A 27,855-nucleotide genomic window follows, 5' to 3' on the forward strand; every position below is an offset into this window, starting at 1 on the left:
GGATGAAAGGCAACTCTCCTTCAGTACCCACAGCCACCAGAGGAGCAGTGTTCACATGTCACAGCTGAGGGACAGGCCCACCAGGTGTGGCATGCACAGCTCTGGTTGGCAGGAGCACAGCTCAGCTCAAGGCCTGACATGACATGGCTGCCCCATCAGTCATTGGTCAGGACCCTGGCTGGGCCCTGCCCACAGGCTCCTGCAGGGCAAACACAGAGCTAGGTCGGGGCTGGGGTTCCAAGAAGGCAGCTGGCTGAGGTCCTGGGAGTCTCCTCACCTCGTAGAAGAGCCCCTCGGGGAAGGGCCGGAAGCACTGGGCACACACAAAGCAGTGCTCGTGATACAGCTCTCCGCTGCTGTGGACAATCCGCTCAGTGGGGCTGAAGCACGCCTGGCAGCGTTGGCACACTGCGTTGGCCAAGGCGCTGGACATGTTGCTGGGGGAGAAGGAACAGAGGTTAGGACTGGGAGGGGCGAGGCTGAGCAGGCCCTGAGGCATGCGCTGGACACGCCCCCTCCTTCAAGAGGTTAAATGCTTTCTGGGGTGAGTGATAATGCTTTCTTCCCCCCCCCCCCCATGACAGCCCTGGCACTGTGAGGACTCAGAGACATGTGGTCCGGGCCGAACTGCTGGCACAAGCTTGGGTCATGCTACATGGCTGCCACGCATCCCATAGCTCTGTGGGCCGCAGACAAGCTCAGTTGCCAGCACGTGCCATGGCTTGGAGCAGCCATGCCGATGGCAATCCTGCAAGGCCAACGCAGCATCTCCATTTCACAGATGGACAAGCTGAGGCCTGGAGAACGTGAGTGATTTCCCCAAGGACCACAGTGGGTGGAAGTAAAACTCCCCTCCTCTGAAACCCCGGACGGAATTCCCACCACACCCTGCAGCCCTCTGCACTCAGACATGGGCTGTGCCACACACAGCCACGCACACACCGAGCAGAGCAGTGAGGGCTCCTGACAGCTGCCCTTACTCACTGCTTGTACTGGGCTATCCCTCGCTGTCTGCACCCATATCCCAGTGTGGAAGGACTGTAACCACGGCTGGTTAGGTGAGGGACACAGGCAAGCCCAACAAAGGACGTGCTGTGGTTGCCAAGGTACTTGAGTCGGTCCCCCTGCTGCTCCGTTCTCATCGTGCTGGGCCATCTGTGGGTGGTCAGCAGCCTGAACGGAACTACAGGCGAACGCCCACGCTGAGCCAGCCTGTGCTGACTGCAGCCCCGGGCCCCGAGGCCTGGCCAGGAGCCGCGCCAGACACACAGCCTCTGCAGCCTTCCAACCCCCCATGCGGCAAACAGGTGTTGTCCAAGTGACAACTCTGATGGACTGGTGCTGGCTGCCTGGAAAACTTGGCAAAGAAGGCTGGGCAGGCTCCGTGAGGAGACACGTACCAGTGGCAGGGTCATGTGGGCATGACACAGGTTCACTGCCTTTGAGAGTATCTTTCCAGCCTGTCCTGCCTCCCGGGACACTCACCCCCACCCCTCCTGCACTGCACAGCACTATGAGAAGAAGTGCTGAGTAAGTGAAGCTCATCAGACGGCAGGCACAGAGAAGGGGGTCCCCAGGCAGGAGGCACTCCGTTCCGGAGGTGAGAGAGGGCTCTGCTCCCAGGGCTCTAGGCATGGGACGTGAGAATGTGTCTAATGGAGGGTGGCTGCGTCCCCACAAGGACACAGCATGGAGGCCGGGCTGAGGCGTGCACGCGGGAGTCCCTCTGCTCCACTTGGGGGCCCCATGGCAGGGGCAGGGCAGGGCAGGAAGGCCTTCAGCAGTCTGGCCAGGCAGGCTGGGTTTCTGCAGGGCTCAGCCTGCCCTCAGGCACGCTGTGGGGACCAAAGCCCCTTCCCCCTCCAATATCCATAGTTAGGCTTCAGAGACAAGGAAGCAGGATAGTGGCACAAGGAGTCAGAGTAAAGCCCAAGATAAAAGGGAAGCTCTGTGCTCAGTACCATCCCCCAGCTGGTCCCCACAGATGGCAAAGGGACAGGGGACTGACTGCCTGAGCCACCACAGAGGGCTGAGTGGGACTTTGTCAGCACAGGCATAGTTTCCTGCCCCTAGAACACTGTGAACCTGGCATTGTGCTCCCACAGTACACACCCAAGGTGGCAGGGAGGAACTCCCAATGCCTGACTGTGAATAAGACCTTGAAGGTCTCAGAGAAGTCGGAAATCAACAGGAAATCCTGTGACTCTGGGCCTGGAATTCCCCACTCAAAGGACCCAGAAAATGAAGCCAAAACAAGGCTTCAAGTCCAGCCCCAGGCTTTTGGATTGCTCCTTAACCCGGACTCTGGGCCCCAAGCAAGTGAGCGCACAGGACACCCAACCTCTTCCTGTCCTTCCAGAGCCCCCGCCTCTGCCCCAGGGCTGACCAGCAGCATCTTCACATGGCCACCACACCCCCCTACCGAGAGTGGCTGGCCCTTAACTGGTCTATGTCTAGTTCCCTGGCTGGGTTCCTGGGTGTCTGAGGTCAAGGATGATGCCATCTGTTCCTACATACCTCACACAAACCCTGGCACAAGCAAGTGGAGTGTGGGATGACCATCTATCTCCTGCCCCCACTGACTGCCCCAGCCCAGGTCTCACCCAGCAGCACCCTAATTACATTTCTGTGGCCGCTTCCCCAGGCCACACTGCTCAGTAGCAGACAACACTTCAACCCACTGGCTAAAGACAGGAGGATGGACAGAGGTACAAATGTGCCCAAAATTGAACCATGGCACCATCAGAGAAAGTGCCAGCCACTGTCCTGTCTCAGTGGCTGCCAGCAGGCAGGTCACGAGCCATCAGCTCCTCCTGGGCTGTAGGAAGACACAACTCTCACCAAAGGACCGAGCACACTGGCCACCACGGGACAGTGTTGGGCAGCCAATGTCAAGATGCCAGGAACTCAGTGACATGGGGAGGGCAGTGAGGCCTTCATCAAGAACCTCCACTGGTACTCGGTGGCGGGTGGGAAGGAGACGCTGACCCCTCTAAGCTATGGGACTTGGTCACCCAGCAGCAGCCCCACCTCATGCCAAGCAACTGTGGGCTAGAAGAGAGAACTGCCACCCTGGGCAGCTGTGACGCCTCTATACTGCAGGTCGGGAGCTTCTGGGAGCTGGTTGGAGAAGCAGCCAAGAGCGGGAAGCTGGAGAGCCCGTCCGGGGGACCTGAGAACCTTTCCCCTGGAATTGTTGGGGGAATGTTGGGAAAAGGGGACCTTAGAGACTGAGGGCCTGGAAATAAAACTCTCTCCACCACAACCACTATTCCCTAGTCCACACCTGCCTCACCTCTGCAAGGTTCAGGTTCATAACGGCCCTTCCAGGGTCCCTGCACTTCATCTCCGGGAGCTCTGTGAACCCAATGGGTCCAGGAGGCCCCACCAGGGGGAGGCTCAGGGAGCGGGTTGGGGCCCAGGATGCTGGAGGGGTGAGGACGGTGCAAAGGCCATGTCATTGGGTAGTGGGGGCAGGGCAGGGAGGAGCTGCGCTATGGGAAATGATTGAAAGGGGTTGGAGATAGGGCTAGATATTTAATATTTAAAAAGGTCTCAGAGACCCTACCCCTTCTAATCTCTTCCCCAACCCAAGCTAGCTGTCTGCAGTGTTATGTCTTCCTACCTCCAAGACTGTCCTTGGGCTAGGGCAGGGGACAGTAGGGGGGAGGGGACAGGCTGAGGAGGGTGTGACCTTGGGAGTGAGCACCAGCATTCACAGAATGATGGTGGTTTTGGATCATCTGATTAATTAAAAAATGGAAAAAGTAAAGAGAAAGAAAATGCTAGCAATCTCCTACGGGACAGGCAGTGAAACAAGTGGGGACCCTGGATCTCCCCACAGTTTGAATCCTTCTGTGGGACCTGGAGAAATGTACCTGTTTCTCTGGGTCTCATTTCCTCATCTGCAAAGAGGTGCAGCAGATTAACAGTCACCGCCTCACAGAGCCCAGGTGAAGAATTCTTGGCAGAGTGTGTGGAGCCCTGGGCCGGCAGGCGCAGGGTGGGACAAAGGGAGCTGTTGTTCTGGCAGCTCTGGGATCCTTCCAGGGTCCCTCCACCCCCACCCTCAGCCCGGGGGAAGGCCTGCAGGCTGCCTGTGCTCCTGTGAGGGGTCAGAGGCAGGAGCCACGGGCATTCCGCGCCCTCCTTCACACATTCCAGCCCAGAACAGGGGCCCCAAGTCGGCTCCCAAGGGGACAGCAGCACCAGCCCAGTTGGACACCGCACACTCACTGCTGGGCAAGCCAAAGCCCAGCCTTGGGGAGGGCACACCATCCTGTACCCCTTCTCCAAACCTCCCCAGTACCCCCAAACACTCTCAGTCTTGACAGCCAACACAAGCTAATCTGTAGGTTTGTGTAAGATGTCACTGAGCTTTACAATGATTTTTAGCCTTGGGTTGGGTGTCGGGAGTCTTCTCTGTGTCTGATTCTTAGGAGGGGAGATTGCTGGCTCCAGAGAAGGAAACTGAAGCACAGACAGGGCTAGTGACCTGCTGAGGGTCACACAAGATTGGACCCATGCTCTCCCTTCAGTTCCTGGTCACGTCACACAGGCATGGTCATTCAAGACTGTTTTTTCAACAATCCCAGAACTTCCCCCACTCCAGCCTCCATGCACTTGAGCCTACAGTTGTGAAGGCTTGGGAATAGGCAGCGGCCAGCCACAGGGGTTCACACTCTACGATGGCAGAAGGGGAAGCCCACTCATCACGGTCCCCTAAGCGCGAGTGGGAGCTGCCCAGCACTGCCAAGGCCTCCCAGGAGGCCAGCCACAGGCCACAGGCCAGTCAGGGGCCAGCTGCATGCAGTAAACAGGAATTCACTCAAAGCCAGCCCCACACCCAGCCTTGGGGAAATCAATGTGCTGACTTGAGCTACTACATATGAAGAATTCACACCATCAGAGACATATTCTACATCTGTATGGAGCCTGTCACAAATTATGGAGCTCTTCCTGAAGCTCTAGTGAGACCTCTTTGCTCCAGCAGGTTCATTTATTTTTAAACAGGTGCACTTTAACTGGTAACACTACAACAGAGAGCTGGAGCGGACAGGAGCAGAAGTTCACAGGGAGTTCAGAAAGCGAGGGTTCCCATGCACTTGGGTGACTTACTGGGCCTGCTGAGCCTCAGGTCCCCAGCTAAGCAGCGGGCTTGCTCAGTCCCACCCCTGGTCAGTGCTGGGCCTGCACACCGGTGCCCCACACTGCCGCTCTGCAGCCTCTGCTCCCTGCTCCCCAGCCCCATGCCCTCCTACTTGCTCCATTCTCAGCCTCCTCAGCCCTCGGGAGGGCTGCCCTGACTGCGGGCACACATGGGCATGGAGCAGGCTGCGTTTTCACTGAATACCCTTAGCCTGGACTGCCTTCCCTCCCTGTACCCCCCAGGGCCCCACCTCAGACTGCTGCTCTCTGCCTCCTCCCTGGCTCCCCGTCCTCTGACTTCAGTGTTCTCTCACACCTCCTCTGGGGGTCCACTTGTCACTACGATGCAGACAACCCCACAGCTCACAGCCCTCCTTGCTCTCCCCCACCTTTTACTGGACATTTCCACTCAGATGACCCTGGGGCATGCAAACCTCACGTGTCCAAAAGGCCCTTCCCCAGCCCTGCCCCCTATGCGGGGGCTCCCCCACCATCCAGGCTCCCCACATACCCTCCCCAGCCCAGGCTAACTCATCCTAATGGATGAGGTCCACCCTGAACCCCACAGACTCCCCTCCCATCCCAAGAGGAGTCTTTCATCATTTGTCTACACTGGCAGTTCTCCAAGGGATAAAGCAGTTCAGGCTTTAGAGTCAGTCCAACCTGGGTTCAAATCACAGCATAGCCATTTTTTGGGTGGGTGATATCTGGTAAGTTGACCACTGGTTTTGCTCATCTATAAAGTGGCAATAAATGATCCTGGTTCAAAAGCAGTATGGGGGTAATGTAGGATAACTAATCCCAAACACCCCATCCTCAGTGCCCGGCCCTAGAATGTTGATCACAGATGACGTTAAACCCAGCTAGCTTAAGTCGTTCCCTCCCCCACGCTTGTCGCCAACCCAGGCGCTGTCCCATTGGAAGGGCCCAGCAGGGTGTCGGAGGAAAAGCCTGCAGCTGCAGCTTTCCGGACATTGTCCCTGCCACCTACCGGGGCATGGAGGGCGGCGGACTCTGGCGGTGCTGGCGCCGCCGGTACAGACCCGACGCAGCGAGTGCGCCCAGCCGGGTAGCCATGGCAGCTCCTCCTGGCGGCGGGGCAGCAGCTCAGACAGACGGGCCTCGGACCCCCAGCCTTGGAACGCAGATGCAGCGGGAGCAGCCGCCTCCCGCCAGACTCCACGATGGGAGGTTGGCTGCAAGGCTGCCTGTCCCCCTGCGCCTCTGGATTCACGTTACACGCTGCGATCTCCAAAGGGCAGCGGAGTCAACTTCAAATAGAAAGGATATTGTTCCTGCCGTGGGGGCAGCAGTGAAAGGGAGGCTGCAGGGCTGCGTCCAGGCTGGGGAGGGCACTTGCTGGGAAGGTCCCAAACAGCACTGAGGTGAGGGCCGTAGGGACAGGGCAGGATGCTTGGCGATCCCAGACTGCTCGGAGCCTGCGAGGAAGCCCTACGCCCACTGCCCGCTGGACGTGCTGACGATAGCCCAGCACTGATTGAGCCAGGCAGTGTAGGAAGCCTGCAAACAGTAAAGAAGCTGACGAGATGCCCACATTCTGCCTCCTTCCCTTCCCTGAGAGCCTGAGGCCACAAATGCCAGCTAGAAGTCCCAGCCCAGGGCAGCCCTGTCCCCTGGATCTGGCCAACAAATAGCCAAGCACTCAGAAAAAGTCCGTGCTGCCAAAACTCAGACAACAGGTAACCCCCCAGCTTGACAGGGAGCGCAGAAGCAATGATCTGACGGAAGACCTCCAGGAAAGCACCATTTCCTCGCATTTTTACCTAAAGAGAGTGTCAAGGTTGCTGTGATCCTAATGCAAACACCCCAGGCCAGCACCTGACAGTGGCCACTGCGGCCAACCAGGCTCTCTGATCAGCAGCACAGTTAAGGACCCAGAGCCCTCACAGGCATCTTTAACACCAGTTCCATTTCCCTGAAAACCCTTTCTAGAGAGGTCAGACAGTGGGAACATTATCTTCCTCTGCCTTCCAAAAGAAAGACACAATAGCCATCATTCTGGACAGCAGGGAAAAGCTTCGAGGGGATCCGTTGGGACTCATATGGGGGTTCCACTCACCAAGGAACACACCTCATCCCACATCTAAGCACGAAGAAGTAATGATTAACCACTGGCCCCTAACAGTCACATGCCTACAAGCACTGGGTACAAGATAATTTGTAAATGCAGCTCAGTTCCAAGGGTACCAAGCACTGATCAATTCAACAAATATTTTCTTAAGGTGGCCCCAGGGGCTTAAGGGAATAGAGAGACTGAGCCTGGAGGAGCCAACAAGTAGAAGAATCAGCTCCCATTCGCTGATGTGGACAGCTGAATGCTTAAGACGGCTTCCGGTTTTGTTACAGCAACTTCAAGTCAATGCCCTATGGCCTACACCCGCTTCCCATTCTCCACTCAGCTCCACATGTGGAAATCCTGAACTCTAGATCCCAGAACTCTCACCCAGAGCCACGGTTTCATTTGAGGAGGAAACTTTTATTTAGGGTTTCTACACATGCAGATAGGCTGGAAGGAGGCTATGGCCACAATGATGATGTTTTGTGCATCATCATTTGTAAATGAAGTTCAAGTCCAAGGTTACCAAGCACTAATCAAGTCAACAAATCTTTACTGTAAAAGAGAGCACCAGAGGCTAGACACTGAGCAAGGCTTAGGGTTTGATTGGTCCAGATCCAAAATCTCTGTACAGCCTTGCCCCTCCCCTCATCCTGCAGCCTGTCTTGCAGGGGTGGGGTTAGGGGCCATGCTCTGCTCCCCAGCAAGCGCTCTGGCTTCAGAGGACACAGTTGTAAAAACACAATAAGAATGATGGTAGCAAAAATGGCAGAGTAAGAATCTCTGAAAGTTTGTTCCTCCATAAAAGCAATGAAAACACTAGCAAAAATTGTCAGAATCTACTTTTTCAGAACTCTGTAAATTAACCAAAAATTTGCAGTAACCCAGAGAGCATTTGATCAAGAAAAACAGTGGAATCTTGGTAAGAATGGTGAGTTTTGTGGTGTTTTAACTTACCCTAGTCCCTAATCCCCACTCCCTAACTCCATAGCTGCCTTGAAAAATAACAACCCACATTCTCAGTGCCATTCCTGAGAAAGAATGTACCTGCCAAAAAGGACTCCTTGTGAATTGCCATCACACCCCAGGCAGAGCAGCACAGCTGGCCCCAGTCACCATGACCATAGTCATGAGTGGCAAGGCTGAAACCCTGCAGCTGTCCACTGTCCCCTCAATGCCCCCAGCACTGCCAACACCAAGCCTGGCACCATGGGAAGCGGCAGCCCAGATTGCCTCACATTGGCAGTGCCTGCCTGCAGGGACAAGAAGGTTTTGGGAATAGTAAAATGTTCAATGTAAGAAACAGATATGGTTTCATCAACAGGAATGACACCAGGGAAGATGGATTTGTACGCCAGACCACCATAAAGAATAACCCCAGGAAGTGCCTTCGCAGTGTAGGAGATGAAGAGACTGTGGAGTTTGATGTTGTTGAAGAAGAAAAGAGTGCGGAGGCAGCAGATGTCATAGGCCCTGGTGGAGTTCTGGTGCACGGCAGTAAATATGCAGCAGACCGTAATCATTATAGATGCTATCCACGTCGCAGGGCTCCTCCACGCAATTACCAGCAGAATTACCAGAATAGTGAGACAGGGGGACAGAATGAGGGGTGGGAGAGTGCTCCCGAAGGCCAGGCCCAACCATGCCTGCCGTACCGCAGGCGACGGTTCCCAAATTACTACATGCGGAGACCCTATGGGCGTCCACCACAGTATTCCAACCCTCCTGTGCAGGGAGAAGCAATGGAGGGTGCTAATAACCAGGGGGCAGGAGAACTACGTAGACCAGTGAGACAGAATATGCATCGGGCTATAGACCACGATTCCGCAGGGGCCCTCCTTGCCAAAGATAGCCTAGAGAGGACAGCAATGAAGACAAGGAAAATCAAGGCTATGAGACCCAAGGTCAGCAACCACCTCAATGTCGGAACCACCATAGCTTCAATTATCGATGCAGACGCCCAGAAAACTCTAAACCACGAGATGACAGAGACAAAAGCAGCTGATCCACCAGCTGACAAGTCGTCTGCTCCCAGGGCTGAGCAGGGAGGGCCTGAGTAAATGCCGGCTTACCATCTCCACCATCATCCAGTTTAGTCATCCAACAAGAAACGAATACAACATTCCAGCAATAATAAATGAACAAAATATTGGAGCTAAAGACCTTCAATGCTTGCTTTTTGCCTGTTGACCAGATAACTAGAACTATCTGCATTATTTATGCAGCATGGAGTTTTTATTAATTTTACCTAAAGATGTCTTTTTGGTAACGACAAATGTGTTTGTTTTTTTAAAAGCCTGGTTTTTCTCAACACATCTTTAAAAGTTTTTAAATTGTTTTATAGTATCTGGTAAAGTTGAGATTTTTGAGAACTTCATTTTTAATTTGTAATAAAAGTTTACAACTTGACTTTTTTCAAAAAAGTCAACAAACTGCAAGTACCTAGTAATAAACATCATAAATAACATAAAAGAAGAACTCCTTGTGGTTAACTGGGCTCAAATTCATAACAAGAGTCTAGCAGCCGTTGTTTAGAGAGGTCCCTCACACACACTGCATATCAGGGAAGAATCACAGACTGAACTGCCAGCCTCCTGCACCCTGTCCCTGTGGTCTGAGCTGACCCTTTATAAGAGAGGTCTTAGGATCAAAATTCCACGAATGGGCTGAAGACCTGTCCTATCCGGCCAGAGCTGTGTAACTGTATCTCCATTTGCATCTTTGCTGATCAATCAGAACCTGAGAAACCTACCAATCAGGACAGTGCTCTTTGGAACAATCAAACTGTGAGAATTTGGGTTCTTCATTTGCACAAAAATGTACCAATCAGGGGCCAGGGGTAAGAACTTCTCTCTACATAAGCCAGCTCCTCCCCTCTGTCTCAGTGGAGTGCCTTGGAAGCATTTCACAAGTTTGCAAACTGAGATGTAACATCCAAGCCACCTCCCCTGAGCTGCTTCACCTGAGTCTCCTTACGTGAGCCATCTCAACTGAGCTGTTTCACAATTGAGCTGTATCACAATTGAGCTGTTTTTACTGAATAAATTCTCTTCTATACTGCACTCACCTGTTGGTATTGAACTGGCAGTAGTGACCTTTTGTTGACACCAGTAATGAGGGGGCAGACAGAGCTGGGGTTCTTTCAAAGCTTCATTCCCAAAGAGGAGTTATTTAACCTGACTTGGTCCTCTCTGGAAGACTCTACTGGAAAGACTTGTCTTCATGTGACCTCACTCACACATACCCAGTGCTAAAAGCCTTTTTTGGGTAGTGTTTTTCAAATGTATCATTATCATAGCTGCCTGTGATAGCATAGCTACCATTGCCACAGGCAATGGTTAATAGTTGGGACAACAACAGACTAACCAAAAAGCTTAAAAGGAAAAATTGAGAAATGAACTGTCCTTAAAGGCTTTGAAAAAAAGCTGACATATTCCTAGAAATCTAGAAAGTCATGCAAATGTCCAGGGCTGTGTGCACGCTCAGGAATGACCTGAGAAGGTCCTGCAATCTCACTTCTTAGGCTCTGTGCGAGCAAGAAATAATGGCTGAGGCAGAGCTGTAAACTGTGTGAATGTTGAAGGTGTGTGGCCAACGTGCACTCAGTACCCTCAACAAAGGCTGAGAGACTTAGTGGTTTCAGGCATTCCAGGAGATCTCTGACCAATCATTAGCTGGCCATTAAATTAAATGAGCAGACTGCAGTGGCCACCAATGATAGACATACAGACTTCACATAATTACTTCAGAAAAGTCACTAAATAAGCAGTGACAACAAACCCTGGGGAGTAGTCACAACCTGATTTCCAGAGTTTCCGCATTATATTATTTGAAATGTTTTCAGCAAAAATTATGAGACATGCAAAGAAACAGAAAAGTAGGACCCAGACACAGAAAAAAAAGAGCAAGCAACAGAAACTATCCCTGATGAAGCCCAGATTTTAGACTTACTAGACAGACTTTAAATCAGCTATTTTAAGTATGTTCAAATAACTTTTAAAAACGATGTCAAAAAAAATTAACGAAGCTCTTTCTTTCCAACTTGGGCCCAGCAGGATGGCTCCTTCAAAGAAGGGTGGCGAGAAAAAGAAGGGCCATTCTGCCATCAACGAGGTAGTGACCAGAGAATACACCATCAACATTCACAAGCGCATCCATGGAGTGGGTTTCAAGAAGCGCATCCATGGAGTGGGTTTCAAAGAGATCTGGAAATTTGCCATGAAGGAGATGGGTACCCCAGATGTGCGTATTGACACCAGACTCAACAAAGCTGTCTGGGCCAAAGGAATAAGGAATGTCCCATACCACATCCGGGTGCGGTTGTCCAGAAAGAGTAATGAGTATGAAGATTCACCAAATAAGCTCTATACATTGGTTACCTATGTACCTGTCACCACTTTCAAAAATCTACAGACAGTTAATGTGGATGAGAACTAACTACTGATCGTCAAATAAAGTTACAAAACTGCAAAAAAAAAAAAAAAAAAAAAAAAAAAAATTAACGAAATGTATGAGAATGATGTCTCACCAAGTGGAGAATATCAATAAACAGATAGAAATTATAGAATGGGACCACATAGAAATTCTGGAGTTGAAAAGAAATACTAAAAAGAGTCTTTCAGGATGAAATGAAAGGACACTAGACAATAATTTGAATCCACAAGAAGGAATAAAGAGCAGTAAAGTACACATTACATTTATATAATAAAGATAACTATATAAATATAAAAGATAGTATAAATGTATTTTTTTTGCTTGTAAACCTTTTCCCCCATCTGATTTAAAGACAACTGCATAATGAATAATTAAACACAAAAAGAGGCAATAGTGTAGGAACTGAGAAACAAAAAAGACATAAGATATATTTTTAAAAGAGCCAGTGGCAGATGTAAACCCTGCAGTCTCATCAGTACTTACATAAATGTAAATGGTTTAACTCTCCAATTGAAAGTCAAAGATTAGCAAACAGATTTAAAAAAAAACCACAAAAAACATGATCTAACTATATCCTTTTATAAAGACATCGTTTTTACACTTTAGATTAAAAAACACAAATAGTTTGAAAGTAAAAGGATGGAAAACATATACCATAGAAACAGCAACCAAAAGAGAATTGGAATGACTATACTAATATCAGACAAAATAGACTTTAAGACAAAAAATTGTTACAAGAGCAAAAAAGTACATTTCATAATGATAAGTCAAGCCTTCAAAAATAAATAACAAGCATAAGCATGTATGCACCTAACAACAGAGCCCCAAAATACCAAAAGCAAAATTTGAGAGAATTAAGAGAAAACGAGAATTTAACAGGAATAGTTGGAGACTTCAATACTCCACTTTCAATAATGGATAGACCATTACACAAAAATTAAGCAAGGATACAGAAGACATGAACCACATTATAAACCAATTTGACATAAAAGACCTCTACAGAATACTCCATCCAACACTGCAGAATAGTCTTCTCAAGTATACATGGAACATTTTCCAGAATAGATCACATAATAGGTCACAAAACAAGCCTCTATGAATTTAAAAGGACTGAGACAATAGAAAACATATTCTTAAACCACATGGAATAAAATTACAAATCAATAAAAGAAGAAAATTTAGCCAAATCACAAATATGTGCAAGTTAAACAACACACTCCTAAAGAACGAATGAGTCAAAGAAGAAAATAAGGAAATTTAGAAAATACTTTTAGATGAATTAAGTGAAAATACAATATACCAAAATTCATGAAATGCAGCTCAAGCAATGCTCAGAGTAAATTTTATAGCTGTAAATATCTACGAGGTCTGATAATTAAGTTCGCGAACTTGTTGCAACAATGATACTAACATTTTTGATATCAGAGCGATTATTCTCTGTGAATTTGTACCAACCAGATAAACAGTTAACCAAGTTTACTATTTGCAAGTCCTGAAAAGGCTGCATGAAAAAGTAAGACTACCTGAATTTTTCACCAACAATTCATAGCTCTTGCATCACAACAATCCATCAGCTCACATGGCACTATCTGTAAGGGAGTTTCTAGCCAGTAAACAAATAACTGTATTGGAACACCCTCTCTACTCACCTGATCTGGCCCCCAATGACTTCTTTCTTTACCCGAAGATAAAGGAAATATTGAAAGGATGACATTCAGGACATCAAGGGTAATATGATGACAGCTCTCATGGCCATTCCAGAAAAAGAGTTCCAAAATTGCTTTGAAGGGTAGACTAGGCACTGGCGTCAGTGCATAGCTTCCGAAGGGGAGTACTTCGACAGAGACCATAGTGATATTCAGCAATGAAGTATGCAGCACTTTTTCTAGGATGAGTTAGCGAACATAATTGTCAGCCTGGTACATTAAAAAAGAAGGTGGGGGTAGGAAAAAAAAGATCTAAAATCAATAACTTAACCTCCCCCCTTATGAAACTAGAACTCAAAGCAAGTTCAGATGAGTAAACTAAACTCAAAGCAAGCATAATGGAAGAAATAATAAAGATTAGAGCAGAAATAAATGAAATAGAGACTAGAGAAAATAAAACCAGAGGCTGGTTCTTTAATAAGATCAATAAAACTAACAAACCTTTAGCCAGACTGACAAACAGAACACTCAAATGACTAAAATTAAGAATGAAAGAAGGGACTGAAGTTACAGAAACTGAAAGGATTGCAAAGGAACACTATGAACAAATGTATCCCAGCAAATTAAAAACCTAGCTGAAATGAACATATACCTAGAAAGATACAAACCACCAAAACTGACTGAAGAAGAAATATAAAATCTAAATAGACTAGTAACACGTAAAGAAACTGTATAGTAATCAAAAAACTTCCCACAAAGAATAGCCCAGGACCAGATGATTTTATTGGTGAGTTCTACCAAATATTTAAGTAGAATTAACACCAATCATTCACAAACTCTTCCAAAAAATCAACCAGGAGTGAACACTCCATGGATTGAACAACTCATTTAATGAGGCCAGTATTTCCCTAATACCAAAACCAGACAAAAATATCACAAGAAAACTACAAATCAATACCCCTTATGAATACAGATGCAAATGATCTCAACAAAACTGAATCTAGCAGCCTATAGAAAGTATTATACATCATCACCAAATAGGATTTATCCGAGGAAAATGAAGTTGGTTTAACATCCAAAAATCAATGTAATAAACCACATCAGAAGAGTAAGGGAAAACACCACATTAAGTGCAGAGAACACACTTGACAAAAGCCAACAATCTTTCATGACTAAAAAGGCCCCAAAAAGCAAACAAACAAACAAACAACATCAACAACAATAAAACATTCAACAAAATAGGAACAGAAGGGAACTTCTTCAACCTGATAAAAACCCAGCATTAACATCACACCTATGTTGAAAGACTGAAAACTTTCTCTCTAAGGTCAGGAACAAGGCAAGGATATCCAGACTTGCCATTTCTTTCCAACATTGCACTGGAGGTTCTAGCTAGGACAATTAGATTTTTTTTTTTTTTTTTTAAAAAGTTTTTTAAGGGCAAAAAAAGAAATTCAAGGTTTCCACATTAGAAAGCAAAAGTAAATCTTCATCATAATGGCAGCGTGAGGTGAGCCTCTGTAAATCGCCACTGGAATTTACAACTAATCAAACAACAATAACTCCACAAAGGACTCCCTGCACAGCAGACAGGCAAGACGAAGAGGCCCACTACTGAATTCACCTAAAGGTGGGCGAATTGCAGGGGGGGGGGGGAGGAAGGAAGGAAGAAGTGCGGAGACGGAGCTGCGCAGGCGCAGGACGCAGACCTAGCTCAGTGCTCCGAGCTCGCTGCTTCCCGGAACTACCGCAGCTGCGGGAAAGGGAAGAACTCGGACTGCTAGGGCTCCATGTATGGCCACAGGGCTGAGGGGACAGCATATAACACGGCTGACCCCAACACTCACAGCAGAGACCTCAGAGAAAAGACTGAGGGAAGAAGGCTGAAAATGGTGGCTTAACCCCTCACTGAGGGGCAGAGAGCGGAAGCCTTAGGCACTGAGACTAGCCGCCCCCTCCCTCCCCTCCCAGAGCTTGCCCCACCCCCACCTGGCCGGTGCCAGAAGTGGAACAGTAGCAGTGTCAGATCAAAAGAACAGAATATTTGCTGTTCTGAAAATTGTGGACCGCAGACACAGATTCGCAGCCCAACTAGTTCCGGCAAATGGGAGGGAGCCATGGAAGCAGGACCGGCTGTGGTGGTGGTCACTGCCATTGCTCTGGGCCACCTCTCACAACTCACCCCACCCCTGGCCCAACCTATCTGGGCGGATTCCTGCAGGAGTAAACAGAACTGCTGAAACATACGGGCTCTGAATCTGGTGCAGGAAGAGCTTTGGAACTTAAAAAGCTCTCCACATACCCACACGGACACTGCGCCCTGTGACCCAGGTGAACTATTAACAGAGGAGAAGCCCGTCTCCCAGGGAAGTTCCTCATTGTGTGAGAAGCTGGAATAGTGCAGAGAAAACATAGCACTACCGTGTGAGAGAGAACAAAAGGCTGTAGTTGGAGAGAAAATGAAACATTCTACCAACAAGTACTGGAAAACAAAAGAAAGACCTCTTTCTATCAACCTGTTGCAGAAGCCACTCCTGTAGATGTCTAGGAAGAGAAATAATAAATCAGTAATTGCCATGAACAACCAAGGCAACAAGATAACTCAGAAAGAAAGTGAAAAGTCTCCAGAAAAGGAACTTAAAGATATGGAAATATGTGAGTTAAATGACAGAGAATTCAAGATTGCAGTTCTGAAAAAACTCAACAAGATGCAAGAAAACACAGAAAGGCAGTTTAATGAACTCAGAAACACAATCAAAGAACAACATGAGCATTTTACAAAAGAGATTGAAATTTTTAAAAAGAACCAAATAGAATTTCTGGAGATTAAGAACTCAATAGAAGAAATTAAGAATGAAATAGCCAGCTTAGGTAGTAGAGTTGACCAGATGGAGGAAAGAATCAGTGACATCGAAGATAGAAACCTGGAAATTACACGGATGGAAGAAGAAAGAGACTTGAGACTTAAAAGAAATGAAAGAACTCTACAAGAACTTTCTGACTCCATCAGAAAGAGCAATATAAGAATAATGGGCATACCAGAAGGAGAAGAAAGAGAGAAGGGAACAGAGAATATATTCAAACAAATTGTCGATGAGAACTTCCCAAACTTGTGGACAGAACTGGACCTTCGAATCCAAGAGGCAAATAGAACACCTAATTACCTCAATCCCAACAGGCCTTCTCCAAGGCACATTTAATAGAAGCTGTCTAAAATCAACGACAAAGAAAGATTCCTCAAGGCAGCCAGGGAAAAGAAGACGGTAACCTACAAAGGAAAGCCCATTAGATTATCATCAGATTTTTCAGCAGAAACTCTACAAGCCAGGAAGGAGTGGAACCAAATATTCAAACTATTGAAAGAGAGAAATTATGAGCCAAGAATAATATATCCAGCAAAGATATCCTTTAGATATGAAGGAGGAATAAAGACCTTTCCAGACATACAGAAGCTGAGGGAATTTTCTAATACACGACCTGCACTACAAGAAATACTAAAGGAGGCTATTCGACCACCATCAACAGGGACAATTTGTGGCAACCAAAACATAAAAAGGGGAGAGTAAAGGCCTGAACCGAATATGGGAATGGAGAAAGTAAGTGTGCTGAAGAAAATGGAATACTCTAAATATCAAACTTTCTTTTACATAAACTTAAGGGTAACCACTCAAAAAAATCCAGAACTGAAATATATACTGTAATAAAAGAAGAAACAGAGGGAAACATCATAGAATACCACCACACAGAAATAATAGACAACAACAAAAAGGCAAAGAAACAATGGAGACACAGCCTTACCAGAAAACTAAAGATAGAATGACAGGAAATCCTCACATATCAATAATCACCCTAAATGTAAATGGACTGAACTCACCAATAAAAAGGCACAGAGTAGCAGATTGGATCAAAAAACTAAACCCAACCATATGCTGTCTCCAAGAGACACATCTCAGCTACAAGGACAAGCATAGACTCAAAGTGAAAGGGTGGAAATTGACACTCCAAGCAAATGGTACCCAGAGAAAATCAGGTGTAGCCATAATGATATCAGATGAAACAGACTTCAGGGTGAAAAAGGTAACAAGAGACAAAGATGGACATTTCATAAAGGTAAAGGGGACTATACAACAAGAAGACATAACAGTCATCAATATTTATGCCCCCAATCAGGGAGCACCAAAATATACCAAGCAACTACTAACAGAACTAAAGGGAGAAATTGACCAAAACACAATTATACTAGGGGACTTAAATACATCATTGACAGCTATCGATAGATCATCCAAACAGAAAATAACAAAATAGCAGCCCTAAATGACACATTACATGAAATGGAATGGACATAATTGACATATACAGAGCACTTCATCCTGAAACATCAGTCTATACATTTTTCCTAGTGTACATGGAACATTCTCAAGGATAGACCATATATTGGGACATAAAATCAGCATAAGCAAATTTAAAATGAAATCATACCAAGCATATTCTCTGATCGCAAGGCTTTGAAATTTGATATCAACTGCAAAAAGAAAGCAGAAAAAAACACAAATACATGGAGATTAAACAACATATTTTTAAAGAACGACCAAGTCAAAGAAGAAATTAGAGGAGAGATCAAAAGATACATAGTAACAAATGACAATGAAAATACATCCTACCAAAATTTTTGGAATGCAGCCAAAGCAGTTTTAAGAGGGAAATTTATATCATTACAGGCCTATCTCAAGAAACAAGAAAAATCTCAAATAAATAACCTCACGTTACACCTTAAAGAACTAGAAAATGAAGAACAAATGAAACCCAAGGTCAGAAGAAGAAATGAAATAATAAAAATCAGAGCAAAACTAAATGAAATAGAGAACAAAAAGACAACAGAAAAAATTAGTGTGACAAAGAGCTGGTTCTTTGAAAACATTAACAAAATTGACAAACCCTTGGCTAGACTCACTAAGATAAAAAGAGAGAAGACACTAATTAACTAAGTCAGAAATGAAAAAGGGGAAGTTATCACAGACACCACAGAAATACAAAGGATCATCCAAGAATACTATGAAGGACTATATGCCAACAAATTCAATAACCTAGAAGAAATGGACAATTTCTTAGAAACATATAGCCTTCCTAGGCTGAACCATAAAGAAGTGGAAAATCTAAACAGACTGATCACCAGTAACAAAATTGAATCAGTCATCCAAAACGTCCCCAAAAGCAAAAGTCCGGGACCAGATGGCTTCACTAGTGAATTCTACCAAACCTCCAAAGAGGATCTAATACCAATCCTGCTCAAACTCTTCCAAAAAACTGAAGAAGAGACAGTACTCCCCAACTCATTTTATGAGGCCAACATTACCCTGATACCAAAACCTGGTAAGGACAATGCAAAAAAAGAAAACTACAGACCAATATTTCTGATGAATACAGATGCAAAAATCCTAAACAAAATTCTAGCAAATCGAATACAACAATGCATTAAAAAGATTATTCATCACGACCAAGTGGGGTTCATCCCTGGGACACAAGAATGATTCAACATCCGCAAATCCATCAATGTGATACATCACATAAACAAAATAAAGGACAAAAATCATATGATTATATCAATTGATGCAGAAAAGCATTTGACAAGATACAACATCCATTTATGATTAAAACACTTAACAAAATAGGTATAGAAGGAAAATACCTTAACATAATAAAGGCCATATATGACAAACCCTCAGCTAATCTCATAACTAATGGTGAAAACCTGAAGCCCTTTGCTCTACGTTCAGGAACACGACAGGGCTGTCCCCATCACCTCTGCTTTTCAACACAGTGTTGGAAGTCCTTGCCAGAGCAACCAGGCAAGAGAAAGAAATAAAAGGCATCCAAATTGGGAATGAAGAAGTTAAATTATCACTCTTTGCAGATGACATGATGCTATATATAGAAAACTCTAAAGACTCTGCCAAAAAGCTATTAGAAACAATCAACAAATACAGTAAAGTTGCTGGCTATAAAATCAACATACAAAAATCCATTGCATTGCTATATACTAACAATGAAATCTCAGAAAAAGAAATACAAAAACAATTCCATTTGCAATTGCAGCAAAAAGAATAAAATACCTAGGAATAAACTTAACCAAGGACATGAAAGACCTATGTGCTGAAAACTACAAGACATTTTTAAAAGAAATTGAAGAAGACACAAAGAAATGGAAAGACATTGCGTGCTCATGGATTGGAAGAATCAAGATAGTTAAAATGGCCATATTATCCAAAGCAATATACAGATTTAATGCAATCCCCATCAAAATCCCAATGGCATTTTTTAAAGAAGTAGAACAAAAATCAGATTTGTTTGGAACCACGAAAGACCCCGAATAGCCAAAGCAATCTTAAGAAAAAAGAACAATACTGGAGGTATCACACTCCCTGACTTTAACTTGTAGTACAGGGCTACAATAATCAAAACAGCATGGTATTGGCAGAAAAACAGACACATAGACCAATGGAATAGAATTGAGAACTCAGAAATAAAACCACATAAATATGGACAGATAATTTTTGACAAAGAAGCAAAAAACATACAATGGAGAAAAGACAGCCTTTTCAATAAATGGTGCTGGGAGAATTGGATAGCCACATGCAAAAGAATGAAACTGGACTGCTATCTGTCACCATGTACCAAAATTAATTCAAAATGAATCAAAGACTTAAGCATAAGACCTGAAACAATAAACTGCAGAGAAGAAAACATAGGTATTAAACTTATGGACCTTGGGTTCAAAGAGCATTTTATGAATTTGACTCCAAAGGCAAGGGAAGTAAAAACTAAAACGAATGGGACTATATGAAACTTAAAAGCTTCTGCACAGCAAAAGAAACCATCGACAAAATAAAGAGGCAACCAAGTGAATGGGAGAAGGTTTTTGCAAACAGTGCCTCCGATAAAGGGCTAATATCCAAAGTATACAAGGAACTCATGCAACTCAACAACAAAAAGATAAACAACCCGGAAGGAGTAATGACTCTGGGTGGGGAACACACAATGGGATTTATAGATGATGTAATACAGAATTGTACACCTGAAATCTACATAATTTTACTAACAATTGTCACCCCAATAAATTAAAAATAAATAAATAAATGAATAAAAATAAACAACCCAATTGAAAAATGGGCAGAGGACCTGAAGAGACATTTCTCCAAAGAGGACATACAAATGGCAAATAGACATATGAAAAAATGCTCCACATCACTAATCATCAGAGAAATGCAAATAAAAACCACAATGAGATAGCCCCTCACCCCAGTCAAAATGGCGATCATCAACAAGACAAATAGTAACAAGTGTTGGAGAGGCTGTGGAGAAAAAGGAACCCTCATACACTGTTGGTGGGAATGCAGACTGGTGCAGCCGCTACGGAAGGCAGTGTGGAGGTTTCTGAAAAAATTACGAATAGAATTACATATGACCTAGCAATCCCTCTCCTGGGTATCTACCAAAAAAATCTGAAAACATTTATACCTAAAGACACGTGTGCTCCAATGTTCATTGTAGCTTTGTTTACAGTGGCCAAGACATGGGAACAACCAAAATGTTCTTCGATAGATGAGTGGATAAAGAAGTTGTGGGATATATACACAACGGAATACTATTCGGCGGTAAGAAAAGATGAAACAGGACCATTTGTGACAACATGGATGGATCTTGAGAGTATAATGCTAAGCGAAATAAGTCAGACATAAAAAGCAGAGAACCATATGATTTCATATGTTTGTGGTATATAAACCAAAAACAACAAAAGAACAAGACAAACAAATGAGAAACAAAAACTCATAGACACAGACAATAGTTTAGTGGTTGCCAGAGGGTAAGGGGGGTGCGGGCTGGGAGATGAGGGTAAGGGGGATCAAATACATGGTGATGGAAGGAGAACTGACTCTGGGTGGTGAACACACAATGGGATTTATAGATGATGTAATACAGAATTGTACACCTGAAATCTATGTAATTTTACTAACAATTGTCACCCCAATAAACTTAAAAAAAAAAAAAAGAAAGCAAAAAGTAAAACTATCTCTGGTTGATTATCACATATCCTTATATGTAGAAAACCTTGAAGACCATCTTCTGCCCCTAAAAAAATAATCTGTTACAGCTAGTAAATGAGTTCAGCAAGGTTGAGAATAAAAGATCAACATACAAAATCACTAGCAATGAGGAACATCAATGTGATATTAATAAAACAGTTCTATTTACACTAGCAGCAAAAAGAATAAAATATTTAGGAATATATTTAATCAAAGAAGTGCAAGACTTATACACTGAAAACTACAAAGCATTGTTGAAAGAAATTAAAGAAGACCTAAACGAATGGAAAGATATCCCATGTCCATGGGTTGGAAAATTTAATGTTACTAAGATGGCAATACTCCCCCCAAAAAAACTGACCTACAGATTCAGCACAATCCCTATCAAAATTCCAATTGCCTTTTTTACAAATATGGGCAAGATGATCCTAAAATTCATATGGCAATGCAAGGGACCCAGAATAATCAAAACAACCTGAAAAAGAACCAAGTCAAATGATTCACATTTCCCAATTTAAAAACAGTACAGAGTTACAGTAATCAAAACAGTGTGGTACTGGCATACATCAATGGAATAGGATTGAGAGTCCAGAAATAATCTCATACGCCCATGATCAATTGATTTTTCAACAAGACTATCAGGACAATTTAATGGGGGAAGAATAGTTTTGTCTACAAATGATGCTAAGACCACTGGATAACCACATGCAAAAGAATGGTTTCAAACCCTTACTTCAGGCCACATACAAAAACTGACTCACAATGGACTGAAAACCTAAATGTGAGTTAAAACTATAAAACTCCTAGAAGAAAAGATTGGCGTAAATCTTCATGACCTTACATTAGGTAACAGTTTCCTAGATATGACACCAAAAACCCAAGTAATCAAAGAACAGATAGATTGGACTTCATCAAAATTTAAAACTTTTGTGCATTGAAGGACACTATGAAGAAAGTTAAAAAGGCAATCCACAGAATAGGAGAAAATATATGCAAATCATATATCTGATAAATGTCTAGTATCTAGAATACATAAAGAACTCTTACAATCCAACAATAAAAAGACAATACAATTTTAAAATGGGCGCCGAGTTTGAATAGACATTTCTCCAAAAATACACAAGTGAAAAGGTGCTCAGCATCACAGCCATTAGGGAATGCAAATCAAAACCACAATGTGATACCACCTCACACCCATAGAAATAGACAATAATAAGAGTTAGTGAGGATGTAGAGAAATTGGAACCCTCATACATTCCTGGTAGGAATGTAAAAATGTACAGTTACTTGGAAAACAGCTTGGCAATTCCTCAAAAAGTTTAACATAGTTCCCATATAACCCAGAAATTCCATTCCTAAGTATACCAGGGGTGTCCAGAAAATGTATACACATGACTGGTATTCATCTTTTGTTATCAGTATATATTGAGTATTACAATTTTAATACATCTTTTTTCCTTTCTTAAAATGTGTATACATTTTTGGCACCCTCTGTTATGTTCAAGAAAGTGGAAAATATAGAAATGTTCACAGCAACATTTTTCATGTGAAAACAATTCAAATGTCCACCACAAGTGAACACGTAGACATGTGGAGCCGAGAGAAGCACCGTGTACTGAGAGCCAGGACAGCCACTGTGCGTGGACAGCCCGGTCCCTCGCCACAGTCACGCTGTGCCTGCGCCCTCTTGAACCAGCTCGCAAGTGCTGGCTGGTAACTCTGCAGGAATTGGGCGCACAGGTTTACGTCAGGTTGGTAGTTGGATATGAGCCACGGTGGAGTTATTTACAGCACGGAGTTGCATCAGGCCCTCCATCTCCCATGTGCTCCACTGGTCAGTCAGAGCAGGAGTTAATACTAGAAACAGAAGAGAAAGAGGGAGCTGAAGGGACATGGGTGGCACCCAGCCTGGCCGGTCTGGGGCCAAGGTCCAGTTCTACATCATCTGTCATCGGCTTCGCACCTTGCTTAAAGCCCTGGCGCCATCACAGCCCACGTGCTGCCCGGGGGGCTCTGGCTGCCACTCTGCCTGCACCTTGGCTCCTCTGCCAAGGGGAACATGGGGCGTACTCCTGAGATGGTGGGCAAGGGTGAGAGCATCGTGGTGGTGGAGAGGGGTGCCAGTGACAGGCTGGGCCCCGACGCAGGGTGTGTGGTCTGCCTGGGCCTTAATATCTTCCATGTAGAACAGTGGTGATGCCAAATGTCTCTTCAGCTGGGACATTGTTTTTAAGGTCCAAAGTAACTGGGCTGCTGGCCAGGGCTGAGCAACTTGTCCCACAGCACGCCCTCCCTAAACACACCCACGCTGGGTGCCCCGGCTCAGCCTCACCCAGCTTTAGAGCCTCTCTTCCACTGCCTCCCATTGTTTCCCCGTCCATTGGTCACAGCTCCTCAAATGCCTCGTGACCCCAGCTAGCTCTGCATCCACTCCCACACCTGCCACCACCAACTGGGCATGCCTTCTTGGTCAGGTCCTGTCCACGTCACCTCCCAGGTCCCTGCGTCCATCCCCTCCCTATCCCATGACTGCTATGGACGTAGGAACATCCAAACCTGTAGAAAATTTTTATAAGAGTTTATTATAGTGTATCTGAGCCCAACAGAGGATATACCTGGAAGCAAGATCTCAACAGACTGAGTGAATGCTTCTGAGAATAACAGTTTGCAGTTGCTTTTATGCATTTGGAATTAAGGAATTATGCATTTGGAATAAAGTAAGGAAGATTACATGGAGGTGGGAGACAGCAAGGTGTGGACCAGATTACAGGATAGCTAACAAGACAATGTGCTCTCCTGAAGGTGGTCACGCCTCTGAGGGATCTGAAAGGGGGCACTTCAAAGGTGTGTTAACCTAGATGCACAAGAACCATGGACAGGGCTGGCTTAAGACAACAAAAAGGCTTTTACTAAAGAAGCTACAGGCCTGGGGCGTGACCACCATGACTTGTCCACTTAAGAGTTTATGGTCAGATCATCCTGTGAGGTTACTTTTTGTCACTGGACTTGTCAGTTTTATTACAGAACTCCTCTTTCGTCCACACTGCCAGGGAGCAGCCTCCCTCACTGCTTGCCTCCTGACCGCCCCCTTTCCCATCTCTTCCTCAGCAGCCCTCTCTCTACACAGCACCCAGGGGTGAATTTCCAGAGTGCATGGCTGTGCAAGTCACTTTGGGTCACTTCAGTGCCCTCCCCCCCACTGCCCGCCCTCTGGTCTTGCCTACTCCATCTGCGCAGAGCTGGGACTTTACACTGTTGGCAGGGAGAGTCCCTGAGGTGTGTGAGGTGTTCGATGAGAAGGCTATTTCCAAAGGTCATCCTGCATCTAGGCAGCAAGGGACGATGTGGGGAGAATCACAATTGAGGTGTGAAAGCTGCCTTGGTCTTACGAGTACAGTGGACATGGAGAGGGCATGGTGGCATGAAACAGAGTGAAAATGAAACCCCACAGCTTCTAAGACAGGGAAAACCTCGCCCACTCCATAGGCTGAGTCAGATGTCCATCTCTCAGCCAGTGTAGTCCCGTGCCTGTGTGTGGAGGGCAGACAAGCCAGGCCTACAAAGGAGGGCAGAAACCTATGCCCACAGACCACTCCCAGCTGGGGAAAAAGATGAGAAAACATACCCTGAGAAAAGGAGAAATCCACTAAACTGTTCCTAAGGGCATCTCTGAGGAATGGAACTGTGGGTTTTCTTTTTTTCTTTTCATGTTTCTGTTATCTTTCATGTTTCTGGGTTTTCCTAAATCTCCAAAATGAGGAGTATTACTTTTATAAGGAAAAACCTGACTCTGTTTTCCAAGGCTCACTCTGGTCCCTGGACCGGCATTTGTCAGACTCAGGGTGCCCAATGGACCACAGCAGCAGCCAGGGCAGGCTGGCCCCTGCTCCCACCACCTGCCTGCCTTCCCAGCTTCTTCTGCTGGGCTGTCAGCAGACTCACCTGATGGCCTCCACTTCCACGGAAAGCTCAAGGGACTCATGGGCGAAAGGACTCCTGCTGAGGGAACAGAGGTACCTCTGGGTCTCTGATGTGCTTCCTTGCAGGGTGTCAGGGCAGAAGCTGGCAGCAGGCGGCCTGCCTTGTTTGCTGTGCCAGAATAACCACCTCTCACCATCACACCCTCACCTCCACGCTGATCTATTTTGCTCCTGCTTCTGTCCCTGTTTTGCTCTCGCCTTTCTTTTCCTTCAAAGCTCTGGAGGGTGGGGAGGGACTAGGCAGCTGGCAGGGGGGCCCTGTAAGGAACAGGAGGGCAGGAGCCTCGAAGGTGAGCGCTGGGCACTGCTTTTGTCAGTAGACCTGAGACGGGAGGACAGGGTAGTGGGCAGCAAACGGCCCCCAGAGCCCAGGACTCCCTAGGAGACAAGACCCATGCTATTTTGGGCACCTGGGGCCGCCCTCCAGCGATCAGAGGCCGCCCCTGCGGGGCAGGTGACTCTGCTTGGCCCTGTGTAGCTGCTCCTATTCCTGGGCGCTGCGTCTCCAAGACCCTTTTCCCAGCAAAGCCACAGAGGCTCCTCGGCCCACAAACCAAGTCAAGGGGTCATGAAGAAGAGTATCCTCCTGCCACGGCTTGAGTCATGCACCTGAACCCAGCCATGTTCCAGCAAGGACTGCAGAGGCCAACACTGGACAGGCATCGGTGGATATGTGGCCAGCCTCATGAGTCACTAGGCCTCTGAGACCTCAGTTACCTCATCTGCGAAATGGTAATGAGGTGCCTGAGAGTGGTCGGGCCTGGGGAACTCCCTGCCCCCACCCTACCCAGGGGTATAGTCTGTGCTTGGGCGCAGTTCTGACCAGGACCCCACGCAGACCCTCTACCACTGTGACGCTTCACCACTCCAGGCTTCAAGAGGAGGAGACAGAAGGCTGCAGAGTCCAGGCCCCCCCAGGACCACACAGCTGGGGGTCAGGGCAGCCGGAGAAGCCCCAGCCTAGGTGGTGGCGCTTTGCCCTTTAGTTGTGTGAGACCTATGGCAACTCCAGGAGTCCCTTTGAGCTCTGGTTTTCCTTTAGTGAGGGGATAATGGTCTCGTCTCTCGGAGGGAGCCTGTGGGGTGGGCAGGAGCACCCCTGCTGCCCCACGTCGGCGGGTGGCAGCAGCACCCCTGACCTGCCAGGTTCTGCGACCCAGGGAGCCGCGAAGCTAGGGGCCGGGACGGGGCGGCTCACCCCAGCGAGAAGGGGGGCGGGCGAGCGGGAGGCCCGGGAGCCGGGCGGGGCAGGGGTCCGTCGCACCCAGACAGACGCCCTCCGTCGAGGGCGTAGATGGGGCCGTTACCTTCCCGTCATGGTGGCCGCGCGCTGAGCCAGGTCGCCTTCGACTCCCTGAGCCGCCGCCTCCGCCGAGCGCGCGCCTGCGGGTCTGGGCAGCAGGGAGACGCCCAAAAAAGGCCAAGTGCGGCTCCGCCTGCCGCGCAGCAGGCCCAGGGCATGGGGGCGGGGAGGGGGCAGCTCGCTGGGGCGGGTGCGGGAAGCGCGGGCGTGGGGGCGGCCGAAGGCTCGCAGCCTGTGCAAACCCGCCTCTGGGAACTCCGTGCTTGGCGTGAGGCGTTGGTCAGGGCCTCCCGCTGGGGCTTCATTTGCCACCTCCTGAATTCCCAGCATAGCTTTCCTTTAAAAGGGAGTGAAGTTAAAACGAACGCGAACGAGCCCCCCAACCCCTCCCAAACGGCCCGCTGGGCTCTCCCCTCCGCTGTCCCCGCCGCCCTGGAACGTGGACACTGGCGGGGTTTATGGGAGTGATAGAGGGGCAGTGCTGAGACCACCCCCCGCTGGCCTGCAAGCCCGGACTTCGCACCGCGGCCAGACCACCTCCAGACCCCAGTCGACGCAGCCCACCTCGTCCTCCCCCGTCCCCCGCCCCAGGCCAAGGCGGAGGGGCGTCCCTTTGAGTCTTGAGCCTAACTCTACAATCTTAGGTACGAGGTCAATGCCCTCCAGGGAAATAAGCGGTTCATCCGAGTCCGTGAGCAAGCCCCTCAGCCAGCAAAAGCAACTTTGTGATGACAGAACCAAATGCTGGAGGTAGGGTGGAGAACCATGTACTCCTTTGTAAACAAACAATACTGTGAACGGAGCCAATTTAAACTGGAGCCAAAGGAGCCTTCCTAGAACTGCCTTGCTCCTCTTATGCCTCAAACTTGTGGGATGTTAAAAATAGGACAAAATAACCTTTGGACTGGGACTAAAGCAACCTTGTGTCTCAAAAACCTGTTTGCAAGGATAAGAAAATTATTATGACTATTGGACTGAAAATTTAAAACATTGTTTAGAATTAGAATCACTATGCAGCCTATCTGCGCCTATAGCAATGCCGTCTTTCTATTGATGGAATTGTTCCTCTTCCTCCCGCCCTCATAAATCCCCCTGGCCTTGTCTCCCAATCAGAACACTATCTGGGCTTCTGCCTGAATCAGCGCTCCCGGAATAGCTGTTCTTACTGATCTCAAATAAACGCTTG

General features: G+C 46.7%; 1 protein-coding gene and 2 pseudogenes across 8 annotated transcripts in view; 2 read left to right on the plus strand and 1 right to left on the minus strand.

Moving 5' to 3' along the window:
* Positions 1-27,376, minus strand: part of LIMS2 (LIM zinc finger domain containing 2) — a 44,565-nt gene extending 17,189 nt beyond the window's left edge. Inside the window, exons 1-3 of one of the 8 annotated variants that reach the window (XM_074334588.1) lie at positions 26,674-27,376; positions 25,329-25,475; positions 278-437 (exon numbers count right to left, since the gene is read on the minus strand). In XM_074334588.1, the coding sequence (XP_074190689.1) occupies positions 278-437; positions 25,329-25,475; positions 26,674-26,999 (633 nt within the window). In that variant the 5' untranslated portion in view covers positions 27,000-27,376. Of the gene's footprint in view, positions 1-277; positions 438-984; positions 1,151-6,139; positions 6,649-23,175; positions 23,244-25,328; positions 25,476-26,673 lie in introns of those variants that run through there. The other 7 variants (XM_074334603.1, XM_019717952.2, XM_074334582.1 and 4 more) reach the window with 7 other exon arrangements.
* On the plus strand, positions 8,355-9,285 carry LOC109438233 (Y-box-binding protein 1; annotated as a pseudogene).
* Positions 11,181-12,133, plus strand: LOC109438234 (large ribosomal subunit protein eL31; annotated as a pseudogene).
* Positions 27,377-27,855: the final 479 nt, after the last annotated feature.

The sequence above is a fragment of the Rhinolophus sinicus genome, linkage group LG01 (assembly GCF_036562045.2).
Source record: "Rhinolophus sinicus isolate RSC01 linkage group LG01, ASM3656204v1, whole genome shotgun sequence".
Classification (NCBI taxonomy): domain Eukaryota; kingdom Metazoa; phylum Chordata; class Mammalia; order Chiroptera; family Rhinolophidae; genus Rhinolophus; species Rhinolophus sinicus.